This window comes from Oncorhynchus keta, chromosome 11, assembly GCF_023373465.1.
Source record: "Oncorhynchus keta strain PuntledgeMale-10-30-2019 chromosome 11, Oket_V2, whole genome shotgun sequence".
Lineage (NCBI taxonomy): Eukaryota > Metazoa > Chordata > Actinopteri > Salmoniformes > Salmonidae > Oncorhynchus > Oncorhynchus keta.
This window is the reverse complement of record NC_068431.1, coordinates 8,626,820-8,642,047: the sequence shown is the minus strand read 5'-3', so window position 1 is coordinate 8,642,047 and position 15,228 is coordinate 8,626,820. Positions and strand designations below refer to the sequence as shown.

At 42.7% G+C, this 15,228-nt stretch overlaps 2 protein-coding genes across 2 annotated transcripts in view; both read left to right on the top strand.

The window, feature by feature from the left end:
- Positions 1–15,228, top strand: part of LOC127933060 (uncharacterized) — a 324,880-nt gene that overhangs the window by 248,584 nt on the left and 61,068 nt on the right. The gene's annotated exons all lie outside the window — the stretch shown is intronic.
- Positions 3,913–13,774, top strand: LOC118379056 (ubiquitin-conjugating enzyme E2 G1-like). The gene is made up of 6 exons (XM_035766059.2): positions 3,913–4,112; positions 10,439–10,541; positions 10,898–10,995; positions 11,301–11,479; positions 11,731–11,853; positions 12,057–13,774. The coding sequence occupies exons 1-5, from the start codon at positions 4,067–4,069 to the stop codon at positions 11,815–11,817; spliced, it is 513 nt and encodes a 170-aa protein (XP_035621952.1). The 5' UTR covers positions 3,913–4,066; the 3' UTR covers positions 11,818–11,853; positions 12,057–13,774.

The following is a 15,228-nucleotide window of genomic DNA, read 5'->3' as shown; positions in this document are numbered from 1 at the left end:
GGGTCCGCGTCCCCGCGCCAGAACCGCCACCGCGGACAGACGCCACCCAGACCCTCCCCTATAGGTCAAGGTTTTGCGGCCGGAGTCCGCACCTTTGGGGGTACTGTCAACGTTCTGACCTTTATTTTCTGTGTTTTGTATTTAGTTAGTATGGTCAGGCATGAGTTGGGTGGGCAGTCTATGTTTGTTTGTCTAGGTTTTGGGAATTTCTATGTTTCGGCCTAGTATGGTTCTCAATCAGAGGCAGGTGTCATTAGTTGTCTCTGATTGAGAATCATACTTAGGTAGCCTGGGTTTCACTGTGTGTTTGTGGGTGATTGTTCCTGTCTCTGTGTGTGCACCAGATAGGACTGTTTTGAGTTTCACATTTCTTGTTTTTTTTTGTTAGTTTGTTCATGTGTACCTTTACGCATTAAAAGGTACCAGGACAATTACCACGCCTATTTCCTCTGATCCAGTTGAGAACACCTCCTCTTCGGAAGAAGAGGAGGAAATTCATTACATACCATGTTGATATGCGTTTAAATCAATGTCTGTATGTGCCTACTAGTGGAGGCAGGTGAGATGCCTTTGGATATATTTTTACATTTTATTTCACCTTTATTTAACCAGGTAGGCCAGTTGAGAACACCTTTATTTAACCAGGTAGGCCAGTTGAGAACACCTTTATTTAACCAGGTAGGCCAGTTGAGAACACCTTTATTTAACCAGGTAGGCCAGTTGAGAACACCTTTATTTAACCAGGTAGGCTAGTTGAGAACACCTTTATTTAACCAGGTAGGCTAGTTGAGAACACCTTTATTTAACCAGGTAGGCTAGTTGAGAACACCTTTATTTAACCAGGTAGGCCAGTTGAGAACATCTTTATTTAACCAGGTAGGCTAGTTGAGAACACCTTTATTTAACCAGGTAGGCTAGTTGAGAACACCTTTATTTAACCAGGTAGGCCAGTTGAGAACACCTTTATTTAACCAGGTAGGCTAGTTGAGAACACCTTTATTTAACCAGGTAGGCCAGTTGAGAACACCTTTATTTAACCAGGTAGGCCAGTTGAGAACACCTTTATTTAACCAGGTAGGCCAGTTGAGAACACCTTTATTTAACCAGGTAGGCCAGTTGAGAACACCTTTATTTAACCAGGTAGGCCAGTTGAGAACACCTTTATTTAACCAGGTAGGCCAGTTGAGAACACCTTTATTTTAACCAGGTAGGCCAGTTGAGAAATAGTTCTCATTTACAACTGCGACCTGGCCAAGATAAAGCAAAGCAGTGTGACAAAAACAACAACACAGAGTCGCACATAAACAAAAGTACAGTCAATAACACAATAGAAAAATATATGTACAGTGTGTGTAAATGTAGAAGATTAGGGAGGTAAGGCAAGAAATAGGCCACGGAGGTCAAATAATTACAATTTAGAATTAACACTGAAGTGATAGATGTGCAGATAATGATGTGCAAGTATAGATACTGGGGTGCAAAAGAGCAAGAAGATAAATAACAATATGGGGATGAAGTAGTTGGGTGTGCTATTTACAGATTGGCTGTGTACAGGTACAGTGATCAGTAAGCTGCTTTGACAGCTGATGCTTAAAGTTAGAGAGGGAGATATAAGACTCCAGCTTCAGTGATTTTTACAATTTGTTCCAGTCATTGGCAGCAGCGAACTGGAAGGAAAGGCGGCCAAAGTAAGTGTTGGCTTTGGGGATGACCAGTGAAATACACCTGCTGGAGCGCGTGCTGCTATGGTGACCGGTGAGCTGAGATAAGGCGGAGCTTTACCTAGAAAAGATTTATAGATGACCTGGAGCCAGGGGGTTTGGTGACGAATATGTAGCGAGTGTAACCGATGTGAAATGGCTAGCTAGTTAGCGGTGGTGCGCGCTAATAGTGTTTAAATTGGTGACATCACTCGCTCTGAGACCTTGAAGTAGTTGATCCCCTTGCCCTGCAAGGGCCGCGGCTTTTGATGATTGATGGGTAATGATGTTTCGTGGTTGTCAGTTGTTGATGTGTGCAGAGGGTCCCTGGTTCGAGCCCAGGTAGGGGCGAGGAGAGGGACGGAAGCTATACTGTTACACGAGGACCAGCCAACGAGAGCATACAGGTCGCAGTGGTGGGTAGTATGTGGGGATTTGGTAACAAAATGGATGGCACTGTGATAGCAAACTGGATGTAATCTGAGTAGAGTGTTAGAGGCTATTTTGTAAATGACATCGCCGAAGTCAAGGATCAGTAGGATAGTCAGTTTTACGAGGGTATGTTTGGCGGCATGACTGAAGGAGGCTTTGTTGCGAAATAGGAAGCCGATTCTAGATATAATTTTGTATTGGAGATGCTTAATGTGAGTAAGGAAAGAGAGTTTACAGTCTAGCCAGACACCTAGGTATTTACAGTTGTCCACATATTCTAACTCAGAACCGTCCAGAGTAGTGATACTAGTCGGGCGGGTGGGTGCGGGCAGCAATCACTAGCATTTAAAAGCAGTTGGAGGCCACGGAGGCAGTGTTGTATGGCATTGAAGTTAGTTTGGAGATTTGTTAACACAGTGTCCAAAGAAGGGCCAGAAGTATACAGAATGGTGTCATCTGCGTAGAGGTGGATCAGAGAATCACCAGCAGCAAGAGCGACATCATTGATATATACAGAGAAAATAGTCGGCCCGAGAATTGAACCCTGTGGCACCCCCAACGAGACTGCCAGAGGTCCGGACAACATGCCCTCCTCCGATTTGACACACTGAACTCTGTCTGAGAATTAGCTGGTGGACCTCTTCGGCAAGCCGGGAGATGGGCCTAGCTCGAGGCTCGCTCTAGGTTAACTGGTGCTTGCTTCGGGACAGAGGTGTCAGCCGCAGATAGATCCAAAGGCCCCAGATGGATCCAAGGACCCAGACAGTGGGCGCGCAGGAGCAGGTGTTTACATTCCTGAATTTGATGTGCTGATATGTAGAAGACTAACAGATGAACTGTCGGTATACTCAGTTAAACTGTTGGCCATAGTAGTTGCCCTCCAGTGGGTGGAGGACGTACAACCTGTTAGAATTATAGTTTGTTCAGATTCTCTGTCTGGATTAAATAGTTGATCATCTGGTAAATCTGATAGGAGTGACCTTCTGTTGGAGGTTATTCATGTAATTATGGGGAATTGAGAGAATATGTGTATTAGTGAGATTCTGTTGGGTCCCAGCACATTCGGGTGTGGAAGGGAATGAAATTGTAGACCAGTTAGCTAAAAGAGCTTTGAAACAAGATATAATTGATAATTAATGTTCCACTGAGCAGAGGTGAGGACAAATGTAAGATCAGAGCCATTTTGATTGATGTGTGGCAGAAGAGATGGGAGTCTGAGATAAGGGCCGGCATTTATATGCCTCACAAAGAAAGGTGGATGGACAAAGATTGAAAGGTCAGATTAGGAAGGAAGAGGTGTTGTTTGCTCGATTGCGTTTAGGACATTGTTCATTGAACTCGTCATTACATCTGATTGGCAGCACGTGAGTGGTTTGTGTCTGGAGTGTATGGTCGATGAAACAGTGGAGCAAGTGTTGCTATATTGTTGTAAGTATTATATCATTACACTATGTTGAAGAGAGGGAAAGTGTAGGATCATTGAGGTTGGACGGGGTTGTATTTTTTTTCTAGGACGGGGGAGGGTCTATTAGAAGTTAGTAGGGCTCTTTATTTTTTATTTTTTTTAGTAGTACTAAATTAAGTAGGAGTATTTATAATTATTATTATTTTCAAGCAAAGTGTAAGGGAGTTATACTCCAGTCTAGTATGTGGCGCTAATGTAACATGTATTGGATGCCAACCGCCGTTAAACCTCATCAAAAAAGATGAAGAAGAAGAATTGTAGACCGGAATTAATCACACACTCCAGCACAGTAGGTGGTGGCATATAACGTTTGTTTACGGACTGCTGTTATATCGAAGAAGAAGAAGAAGAAGAACTTGCACCGGCGCTGTCGTTATTTATTGAAAATAGATAGCTAGCTAATTCTCTCACCAAGCAATATTAACATTTGTCATTTTGTAATCCAAGTTGTTAAAAAAAACTAAAAACCATGACGGAGCCTCAGGCAGCACTGTTACTCAGGAGACAGCTGGCAGGTAATTTATAAAACGGGTGGCTAACGTCAACTCATTTAAAACGTTATACTTAGTTATAAACGGTTTATTTTATTTCCGCTGGTCGGGTTGCTATGCTAGCTAACGTTAGCTTAATCCATCTCATTTGGCCCACGTAAAATCTTTGTTTCGGCTTTTACTTTTATCTAACTACTGTCGTGTATGTGGTGTGAAATGTCACATCTTGCCTTACTTCATTTTTGATAGTTGAATATAGCGAGTCAAATAAAATATGTGGTCTTTATTAAACCCCCCTCGCGTTGTGTCAACGTTAAGCTATATCATCTCACGGTAGCTAACCAGTGGCAGCGAACTAACGTTACAGTTGGCAGTAAATTTAACTAACATCGCAACACTATTTACTATCTTTCCGCCAAGTTTGGGGGTAATATTTAGTCGTTCGGTGGCTAGCCATCCACGTGTATGTTTGGGGATAACGTTCACGTTTTATATGGTTCAACTTTAGCGAAGCTAACTAGATAGCAAGCTAAACGTAACGTGTGTAATATCCCACCCCTTTGTTTTGAACGTGATGTCGATTTCTAACTCGACGTTATCAGACACACGTCAACTACCAGTCGGTGGTCATTGGACAGCTGGCAGCTTGATTTTTAAATTAAGGGCTGTGCAGGAGTTTTACTGAACCACCCATTATATATGTATGTATATGTGTGTGTGTGTGTATATGTATGTATATATGAGTGTATATGTATGTATATGTGTGTGTGTGTGTGTGTTGTTTTTTCCTCCATGCAGAACAAATAGTCTCTTCACAGTTAAAGGGCAGCATAATGTCTGGTTAACTAGGCATGGCATAATCCCTGCACGCCACCGATTTCCTGGATTGACGGCAATGCGTAGCTCGCTAGCTACCGCAAATAACCGAGGTGCCTGGTGTACATTCAGAAATGTACCTAGCTAGCCTAATATGGCTGTGCCTGTCAAACTTCAATGACCTATTCAGAGTTATTATTTATTATGATATAGATACCATGTTTATATTGCTCCATTTAATCTTTATGTTGAAGGGGGATATAGAAATAAATTGTGTACAATAGCCCATGATTTCACCATGCTTTATTTCCTTTTTCATACACATGTAAAAGCTAGACTGACATGCATAAACATACTGCTGCTTCTAGCCAAGTACAATTAAACTCCGCGATGTACTTGACTTCAATAAAGTTGAGCGGAGACGTGTGTGTGGACTGTATCTCCGAATACATCGAGTCGCCGAAGGTCGGAATTTAAACCCTTACCGTGAACATCTGTTGAAACTCCGTAGCGGTGTGCCTTAATTTGTTTGCTGCAATCCATACTTTTAATTAAAACGTTCGTAAAATACAACCACCGTCTGTTTCCTCGTAGCGACTGACAGTGACTCGGTGTAGTCTGAGTTGCACTTTATCTTTTTACTAGGTTATTGCTGCACCTTGCCAAGGTTTCTCAGCTGAGAACAGCTCAATCTGAAGCCCCATGTGGCTGTGTTCCAGTGGCCTTCGCTGGCCCTAAACATGATCGCCAGGGTTGCTGTTCAAAGGGGATGTACTACTTCATAACGTACACTACCAGTCAAAAGTTTGAACACAACTACTCATTCAAAGGTTTTAGTTTTGACTATTTTCTACATTGTAAAAATAATTATGAAGACATAAAGAAAATGAATTAACACATTGAATCATGTAGTAACCCCCCAAAAAGTGTTAAATCAAACTATATGTATATTTGAGATTCTTCAAAGTAGCCACCCTTTGCCTTGATGACAGCTTTGCACACTCTTGGCATTCTCTCAACCAGCTTCACGAGGAATGCTTTTCCAACAGTCTTGAAGGAGTTCCCACATATGCTGAGCACTTGTTGACTGCTTTTCCTTCACTCTGTGGTCCAACTCATCCCACACCATCTCAATTGGGTTAAGATCGGGTGATTGCGGAGGCCAGATGCAGCACTCCATCACTCTCCTTCTTGGGCAAATAGTCCTTACACAGCCTGCAGATGTGTTTGGTCATTGTCCTGTTAAAAAAACAAATGATAGTCCCACTAAGCACAAACCAGATGGGATGGTGTATGACTGCAGAATGCTGTAGTAGCCATGCTGGTTAAGTGTGCCTTGAATTCTAAATAAATCACAGACAGTGTCACCAGCAAAGCACCATCACACCTCTTCCATGTCTCATGGTGGGAACCACACATGTGGAGATCATCCGTTCACCTACTCTGCGACTCACAAAGACACGTTGGTTGGAACCAACATTTTCAAATTTGGACAGATTTCCACAGTTCTAATGTCCATTGCTTGCGTTTCTTGGCTCGTTTTATTGTCCTTTTAGTAGTTTTTGTTGTTGTTGTTGTAGCAATTTGACCATGAAGGCCAGATTCACACAGTCTCCTCTGAACAGTTGATGTGTCTTACTTCAACTCTGAAGCATTTATTTGGGCTGCAATCTGAGGTGTATTTAACTCCAATGAACTTATTCTGCAGCAGAGGTAACTCTGGGTCTTCCTTTCCTGTGGCGGTCCTCATGAGAGTCAGTTTCATCATGCGCTTGATGGTTTTTGCGACTTCACTTGAAGAATCTTTAAAAGTTATTTAATGTTTTGCATCGCCTGATCTTCATGTCTTAAAGTAATGATGGACTGTTGTTTATCTTATTTGAGCTGTTCTTGCCATAATATGGACTTGGTCTGTTACCAAATAGCCCTATTTAGCCCTATCTTCTGCATACCACCCCTAGCTTGTCACAACATAACTGATTGGCTCAAACTCTTAAGAAGGAAAGAAATTCCACAAATTAACCAGGGGCACCTGTTAAGTGAAATGCTTTCCAGGTTTGAGGCTTTCCTCATGAAGCTGGTCGAGAGAATGCCAAGAGTGTGCAAAGCTGTCATCAAGGCAAAGGGTGGCTATTTTGAAGAATCTCAAATTTAAAATACATTTTGTATAACACTTTTTTTGGGTTACTACATGATTCCATATCTGTTATTTCATAGTTTTGATGTCTTCACTATTATTCTACAATGTAGAAAATAGTAAAAAATTAAGATAAACCCTTGAATGAGTAGGTGTTTCCAAACTTTTGACAAGTACTGTATATAAACCCTGGATTGCTGATGCTATGAATTGGCTTTGAAGCCACCAGTTGGCCATATTGGTACGCCTTAGTAGGATAGCAGTCCTCTAGAAATTGAGTTTTACAGTATTTCAATTAAATGTTTCACGGACACAATTGCATATTTTCTATTGTGGTGGGGACAGTAACATTACTACTCTCAAAATAAAATGCTTTAAAGAAAAATGTTTTTTATATATTTTAATTTTTATATTTAGCTCACATATTGTAGTTTTAAAGTATGCAGTATGGTGTCTGGGATAGAATAAACGTTGCAAAAACGAGTGTAGATGTTAATAAATGCATTACTAGAGCTTCAAAAATATATTTTTAAATTGAGTGCCAAGATGGCTACCCTTTTGGCTTCAATACAGCGCCCCCTATCAGTCCAGGGTTTATACACATTGGTACTACATCTGTTTTCCTTTGACTCCTCGCTCACCCCCATTAATAGTCATAGTCACTCACCACCATTAACAGCAGTCAAAGTAATAGGCGCTCACCCCCCAGTAACAGCAGTCGTAGTAATAGAACCCCAGTAACAGCAGTCCCCCCCCAGTAACAGCAGTAACAGCAGTCGTAGTAATACCCCCAGTAACAGCAGTCGAGTAATAGTCGCCCCCCAGTAACAGCAGTCGTAGTAATAGTCGCTCACCCCCAAGTAACAGCAGTCGTAGTAATAGTCGCTCACCCCCCAGTAACAGCAGTCGTAGTAATAGTCGCTCACCCCCCAGTAACAGCAGTCGTAGTAATAGTCGCTCACCCCCAGTAACAGCAGTCGTAGTAATAGTCGCTCACCCCCCAGTAACAGCAGTCGTAGTAATAGTCGCTCACCCCCCAGTAACAGCAGTCGTAGTAATAGTCGCTCACCCCCCAGTAACAGCAGTCGTAGTAATAGTCGCTCACCCCCCAGTAACAGCAGTCGTAGTAATAGTCGCTCACCCCCCAGTAACAGCAGTCGTAGTAATAGTCGCTCACCCCCCAGTAACAGCAGTCGTAGTAATAGGCGCTCACCCCCAGTAACAGCAGTCGTAGTAATAGGCGCTCACCCCCAGTAACAGCAGTCGTAGTAATAGGCGCTCACCCCCAGTAACAGCAGTCATAGTAATAGGCGCTCACCCCCAGTAACAGCAGTCGTAGTAATAGGCGCTCACCCCCAGTAACAGCAGTCGTAGTAATAGGCGCTCACCCCCAGTAACAGCAGTCGTAGTAATAGTCGCTCACCCCCCAGTAACAGCAGTCGTAGTAATAGTCGCTCACCCCCCAGTAACAGCAGTCGTAGTAATAGTCGCTCACCCCCAGTAACAGCAGTCGTAGTAATAGTCGCTCACCCCCAGTAACAGCAGTCGTAGTAATAGGCGCTCACCCCCAGTAACAGCAGTCGTAGTAATAGGCGCTCACCCCCCAGTAACAGCAGTCGTAGTAATAGCCGCTCACCCCCCAGTAACAGCAGTCGTAGTAATAGTCGCTCACCCCCCAGTAACAGCAGTCGTAGTAATAGTCGCTCACCCCCCAGTAACAGCAGTAGTCACTGTGTACTGCTCCGTGCTTTGAGGTGAAGGTGGAGCTGTAGTAGCCATGCTGGTTAAGTGTGCCTTAAATTCTAAATAAATCACAGACAGTGTCACCAGCAAAGCACCATCACACCTCTTCCTTCATGTCTCATGGTGGGAACCACCCTGATCAAGTTAGCGTTTATGAATAATTGCTTTATTGAGAATGCTTGACTACTTATTTACACAATAAGAGGTGTGTTATGGGAATCATTTTAATATGCCCTCTATAGGTTGACTTCACTGTTGAGATGGTTGTTTCGTGAGGAAATGAAGTGGTTGAAATCCACATACCAAGTTGATTCTTTTAGGACCAGAGCCCAGGATGTGACAGATGGGTACAGTTGTTTGACTGTGCTGGTGTTTCAGCACAGCAGGAGACTGGCTGCCACGGCAACAGCATATCTAAACCACAGTGAACTTCTGAGTTCAGTTTAAACTGCTACGTAGGAAGCTGTTTATTTGGTATAATGGGCACTTTATAGGGATATAACTTTTTATTAGAATTTTTTTTTAGGGAAAAGGATGATTTGTGGAATAAAATATATTTATGTTCACGGAGGAACATTTTCAGTCTGAGAAGGCTGACTTCAGCATTTTCCACAAACTGATTAGTGAGATGGATGTCTCACTTTATTGACTGGATAGAGTTCAAAAGTCAAACAGCACCGTAGAACAGCACTGTCAAATATCACCGTAAAAGCAGCACCGTAAACATCAACAGCACTGTCAAACATCACCGTAGAACTGCACTGTCAGAACTGCACCGTAGAACTGCACTGTCAAACATCACCGTAGAACTGCACCGTACTGAACAGCACTGTCAGAACAGCAAACATCACCGTAGAACAGCACTGTCAAACAGCACGGTCAGCACCGTAGAACAGCACCGTAGAACAGCACTGTCAAACATCACCGTAGAACTGCAAATATCCGTAAAAGCACCGTAGAACAGCACTGTCAAACATCACCGTTAGAACTGCACCGGAACTGCACCGTAAACTGCACCGCAGAACTGCACTGTAGAACAGCACCGTAGAACAGCACTGTCAAACATCACGGTAGAACAGCACTGTCAAACATCACGGTAGAACAGCACTGTCAAACATCACGGTAGAACAGCACTGTCAAACATCACCGTAGAACAGCACTGTCAAACATCACCGTAGAACAGCACTGTCAAACATCACCGTAGAACAGCACTGTCAAACATCACCGTAGAACAGCACCGTAGAACAGCACCGTAGAACAGCACTGTCAAACATCACCGTAGAACAGCACCGTAGAACAGCACTGTCAAACAGCACTGTCAAACATCACCGTAGAACATCACCGTAGAACAGCACTGTCAAACAGCACTGTCAAACATCACCGTAGAACATCACCGTAGAACATCACCGTCAAACATCACCGTAGAACATCACCGTAGAACAGCACCGTAGAACAGCACCGTAGAACATCACCGTAGAACAGCACTGTCAAACATCACCGTAGAACAGCACTGTCAAACATCACCGTAGAACAGCACTGTCAAACATCACCGTAGAACAGCACTGTCAAACATCACCGTAGAGACACTACTATATTTTTTGTGTGTATTTCGGATTGAAAAAAACTGTTCAAATGTTTTCTCTTGATTTCCCAGAGCTCAATAAGAACCCAGTGGAGGGATTCTCAGCAGGTTTGATAGACGATAACGACCTCTACAGATGGGAAGTCTTAATCATCGGCCCACCAGACACATGCTAGTAAGTCTGCCAGCCCAGTTCCACTCTGAGTTTGCTGTGTGGATGGGTTGATGAGTCAGCTGGGGAGTATTTGTATGTGGGTATGTATTTTAGGGGTGCGCGGTTCAGCTATCGCTAACAACCCATCTGTTTTCTCTGCTTCAGTCTCGAAGCAAAGACATTTAGGGACCAGGGAGAAAATGCAGTAGACCTAACTCCCCATAACCACGGGGACTGCGGGTTATGAGTCTACCCGAGAGCACCACTAATGTATACGTCATGTACAACAGTTGTCTGTCAAAATGTCTTGATCTTTTACCAACCCCCTGCTATTTGACCATAACGACAGGCATTTCTCTCTGCCTTCATGTTCACAGTGAAGGTGGTGTGTTCAAAGCACATCTCACGTTTCCCAAAGACTACCCTCTCAGGCCACCTAAAATGACATTTATCACAGATATATGGCACCCTAATGGTAAGTATGGGTCAATTGTACTGGGTGTTTTTCCCCCCTTCTCCTCAAAGTGTTAGTACCCTTTGGGGGGGGGGGTCTGTTTTACTGTTTGGGAAATGTCAGCTATCCCTCTGGAGGATCAGTTGTGTTTCTCATTAAGGTAAAGATTTTTATGGAATGCACCAAAATCCTTGTTTGCACACACACACACACACACACACACACACACACACACACACACACACACACACACAACAAATAAATGTTTACATGAAAGGTTTCAATAGAACACAAGTCTAATTTCATGTCTCTTGTCCTGTTTGCAGTTGACAAGAACGGTGACGTATGTATATCTATTTTACACGAGCCTGGTGAGGATAAGTACGGCTATGAGAAGCCCGAGGAGCGCTGGCTGCCCATCCACACAGTGGAAACCATCATGATTAGTGTTATCTCTATGTTGGCGGACCCGAACGGAGACTCGCCTGCCAACGTTGACGCTGCAGTGAGTCTCAGGGGCCAAATCACCGGTTTAAGCTCACACGGATTAGTTCTTTATACATAGACAATCGGTGGATTGTTGTTTGGGACAAAAGGAGTACATGGGGATTTCGATTCTGTCTCTTTAGTGCACATAATTCAGAATATATTCTGAATGTTGCAGGTTCTCAAACATCAAATTTGTATTTTTGTGGAGAGCAGAACTGTCATCATCTTTGAACTTAAATGTTTTTGCACGTTTGATTCCCCCTGCAGAAAGAGTGGCGTGAAGACCGACATGGGGAATTCAAAAGAAAAGTGGCCCGTTGTGTAAGAAAGAGCCAAGAGACTGCCTTTGAGTGAATTTTATCAAGCTGCATCTAGCTTCACTTTTTCAGGGTAAGAATAGTGGACTTTTGGTCTTTCACAAGTCATGTCTTGTAGTTTTGAAGAGGTCCCAATGCTATTATACTGCATCTCTGAGTCACTTATCCAAATGTTCACACTTTGTTCATACCTGTTGCATTTTCTGAAGACACTCTACTGGAAGTGTATTACAGTATATCAATATGTTCTAAGTTTCAAGTTCTTGTCTTCCACAGGTCTCCAATTTGAGAAACAACATGGCACTGTTTTCCTGCACTCTACTACCCGATTGCCAGGCTCGTCTTCATTGCATTTGGCAGAAACCGTCTGGCAACAATAGGTCGCAATAGAACTTAACAGCTGTTGCCACATGCTGACCGAAAACTGCCACACAAGTGCCAACTCGAAAACTACAAAACAGAAGATGAATAAACACGTTTTTTTGAAGTCTATGAACTTTTCAGGAAGAGATTGTAAAGATCTGTATATAGCACAGACCTAAAACTGGATAATATATAAACTGTTCCTACCCATCCAGCAAGACACATAGTACCAAATAAGTAGTGCTTCTGTAGGTAGAATTTGAGCCCTGTGAGTTATTGGAAGTTTTTAGTCCTCTTCCCCGTTCAACATCCACTCTAGTGTGTATTAGTGTAGGTATGTTACAGGTTGCTTTGATGGACAGGAAGCCTTGAAGAAGGCAGAATGGTAAGAATGCGATGCTGTTGTAGAATCCCACTATTGGAGAACAGCGGAGTTCGGGTTCTAGAATGACCGGAATATCGGGCCAAATTGGAATTTATGGCAGAGGGTGCACTAGAATAGACACATTCTGTAGCATGCTTGTCATGTTAGGTTCCTTCACCCTTAGCACTTCAGGACAATTTGCTGTAAGTCACCATTTTAAAATATGAATAAGTTTATAGAGGCAAGTCTTTATTTAGGATTTTTAACACCATTAGGAAGTTCCCCTACCGTGGTGCACATGTACCCCGAATTGATCACATACCTCATTTGTTAAGTTACATTTACATTTAAGTCATTTAGCAGACGCTCTTATCCAGAGCGACTTACAAATTCAGGTGTGTTTCTTTGGAGATGGACACAGCCATTACAAGTCATGCATTCACAAATTGAGCTCGTAGTTAGATTTTTAATTATACATTTTTCAAAAAGTGCCTCCTATTAAATTGCTTGGCAATTGCACCCTGTATTGAACCAGAGTTATAGTTTCAGAGACGTCAGAGAAATGGTTAACCGCTTAAGTGTTATTTTATAACCCTTCACACCAGTACAATGTATAATCAAACGTATTGGTAACCATTTGGTGTAGCAATAACCTTCCCCAGATGTGTGGTGTACGGTCTTATATTTGTTTTAATATTCTGATGAGATTTAGGGGAGCTATTTCTCTTAGAGTCACCTTGATGAAACAGATGAATTTACAACGCTTGATTTCCTCTGTGTGGTGTCGTAGGTAGGATTTGTTGTGCATGCTTTAACATTAGGTTTCCATGCTGGTAGTAGTGTCTGGGTTTTGATTTAAAATGTATGTTTGTGCCATGTTTTATACCCCCCTGATCCTCGAATTTCTCCTGGTGTATGATTTTATTCTGGCTCTGATGGACTATTGCAGTTTACTTGCCTAATGTACAAAGACAAAATTCTGATGTATATTTTTCATGTTATGAAAATTGTCACCTTGTGTCGTGAGTTCTTCTAAAATATGATTCCTCCTCCAATAATTGTTGGGGTATTTTCATTTAATGAAAATTATGTGTACAATGTTTTGTCATATTACCAGACATCTACTTCTTTGTTACACACATGATCTTACTTCCTAGCATGTTCTCATGTGTATCATGTGGTGTCTGAACCCCTAGGTCAGGTAATCCCAAACTTGGTCCTTCAAGGACTTGCTTCCGTTCAGCCACTCGAGCATTAATGAAGTTGTGTGCTGATGTTGGGCGATTAGGCCTGCCTCGCATTCAGAAACTCCAATTCATCCCAAATGTGTTCAATGGGGTTGAGGTCAGGACTCTGTAGGCCAGTCAAGTTCTTCTACATCAATCTCGACAAACCATTTCTGTATGGACCTCGCTTTGTTAATGGGGGGCATTGTTATGCTTAAATAGGAAAAGGACCTTCCCCAAACTGTTGCCACAAAGTTGGAAGCACAGAATAATTTAGAATGTTAAGATTTTCCTTCTCTTGAACTAAGGGGCCAAGCCAAACCATTATTCCTCCTCCACCAAACTTTACAGTTGGCACTATGCATTCGGGTAGGTAGTGTTCTCCTGGCATCTGCCAAACCCAGATGTTTGTCGGACTGCCAGATGGTGAAGTGTGATTCGTCACTCCAGAGAACGCGTTTCTACTGTTCTAGAGTCCAATGGTGGCGATCTTTACACCACTCCAGCCGACGCTTGGCATTGCGCATTGTGATTTTAGGCTTGTGTGTGGCTGCTCGGCCATGGAAACCCAATTCACGAAGGTCCATATTAACAGTTCTTGTGCTGACATTGCCTCCAATGTAGTGAGTTTTGTAACCAAGGACAGATGATTTTTACGAGCTTCAGCACTCGGCGGTCCAGTTCTGTGAGCTTGTGTGGTCTACCACTTCGCAACTGAGCTGTTGTTGCTCCTAGACGTTTCCACTTCACCATAACAGCACTTACAGTTGACCAGGGCAGCTCTAGCAGGGCAAACATTTGACGAACTGACTATGATGGCGCCACGTTGAAAGTCACAGCTCTTCAGTTAAGCTATTCTACTGCCAATGTTTGTCCATGGAGATTGCATGGCGGTGTGCTCAATTGTATACACCTGTCAGCAAGGGGTGTGGCTGAAATAGCCGAATCCACTAATTTGAAGGGGTGTTTACATACTTTTGTATACATAGTGTATCAATGTAGTTGTCACACAATACATTAAGCTAGATTTAGCAAGTATCTGTGACTCATTGATATCATTAACAATTGAATACTGTCACTTGGCACAAATGTGGGAATAGTGTGTGTGTTAGTAGTTTCTCATATTCAGAAGAAAGCCAAGTATCACTTTCACACAATGTGAGGTGTTGTGATTGCCACATACTTATTCCCTTTCCCCACATGAACTGCTGGCCAGGCAGAGATCTCAGAAAAGCAGGTTTCGGGGATCTGTGCCAAGAACAGGCTCCAGTCTAGACAATGCAAGTACCACTTAACCTTATGCCCAGCAAATGTCTCACGCTTTTCAACCAATCACAAATTATTATGAAGATCATTCATAATAACATGTAGGTATAGCTAAACACAAGTACCTAATGCATGCATTCTCATAAATCTGAACAAGTGGAATTGATCTGAAACAATATGCAAGGTAGATGTACGCAGTCAATACAGATTTGGAAACTTCTCAGTGTGT

Excerpts from the sequence above, each read along its gene's own strand:
- LOC118379056 (XM_035766059.2), top strand. The coding sequence starts at position 4,067 with ATGACGGAGCCTCAGGCAGCACTGTTACTCAGGAGACAGCTGGCAG. Across the intron at positions 4,113-10,438 it reads ACTCAGGAGACAGCTGGCAG|AGCTCAATAAGAACCCAGTG; the intron begins GTAATTTATAAA and ends TTGATTTCCCAG. Across the intron at positions 10,542-10,897 it reads GGCCCACCAGACACATGCTA|TGAAGGTGGTGTGTTCAAAG; the intron begins GTAAGTCTGCCA and ends TCATGTTCACAG.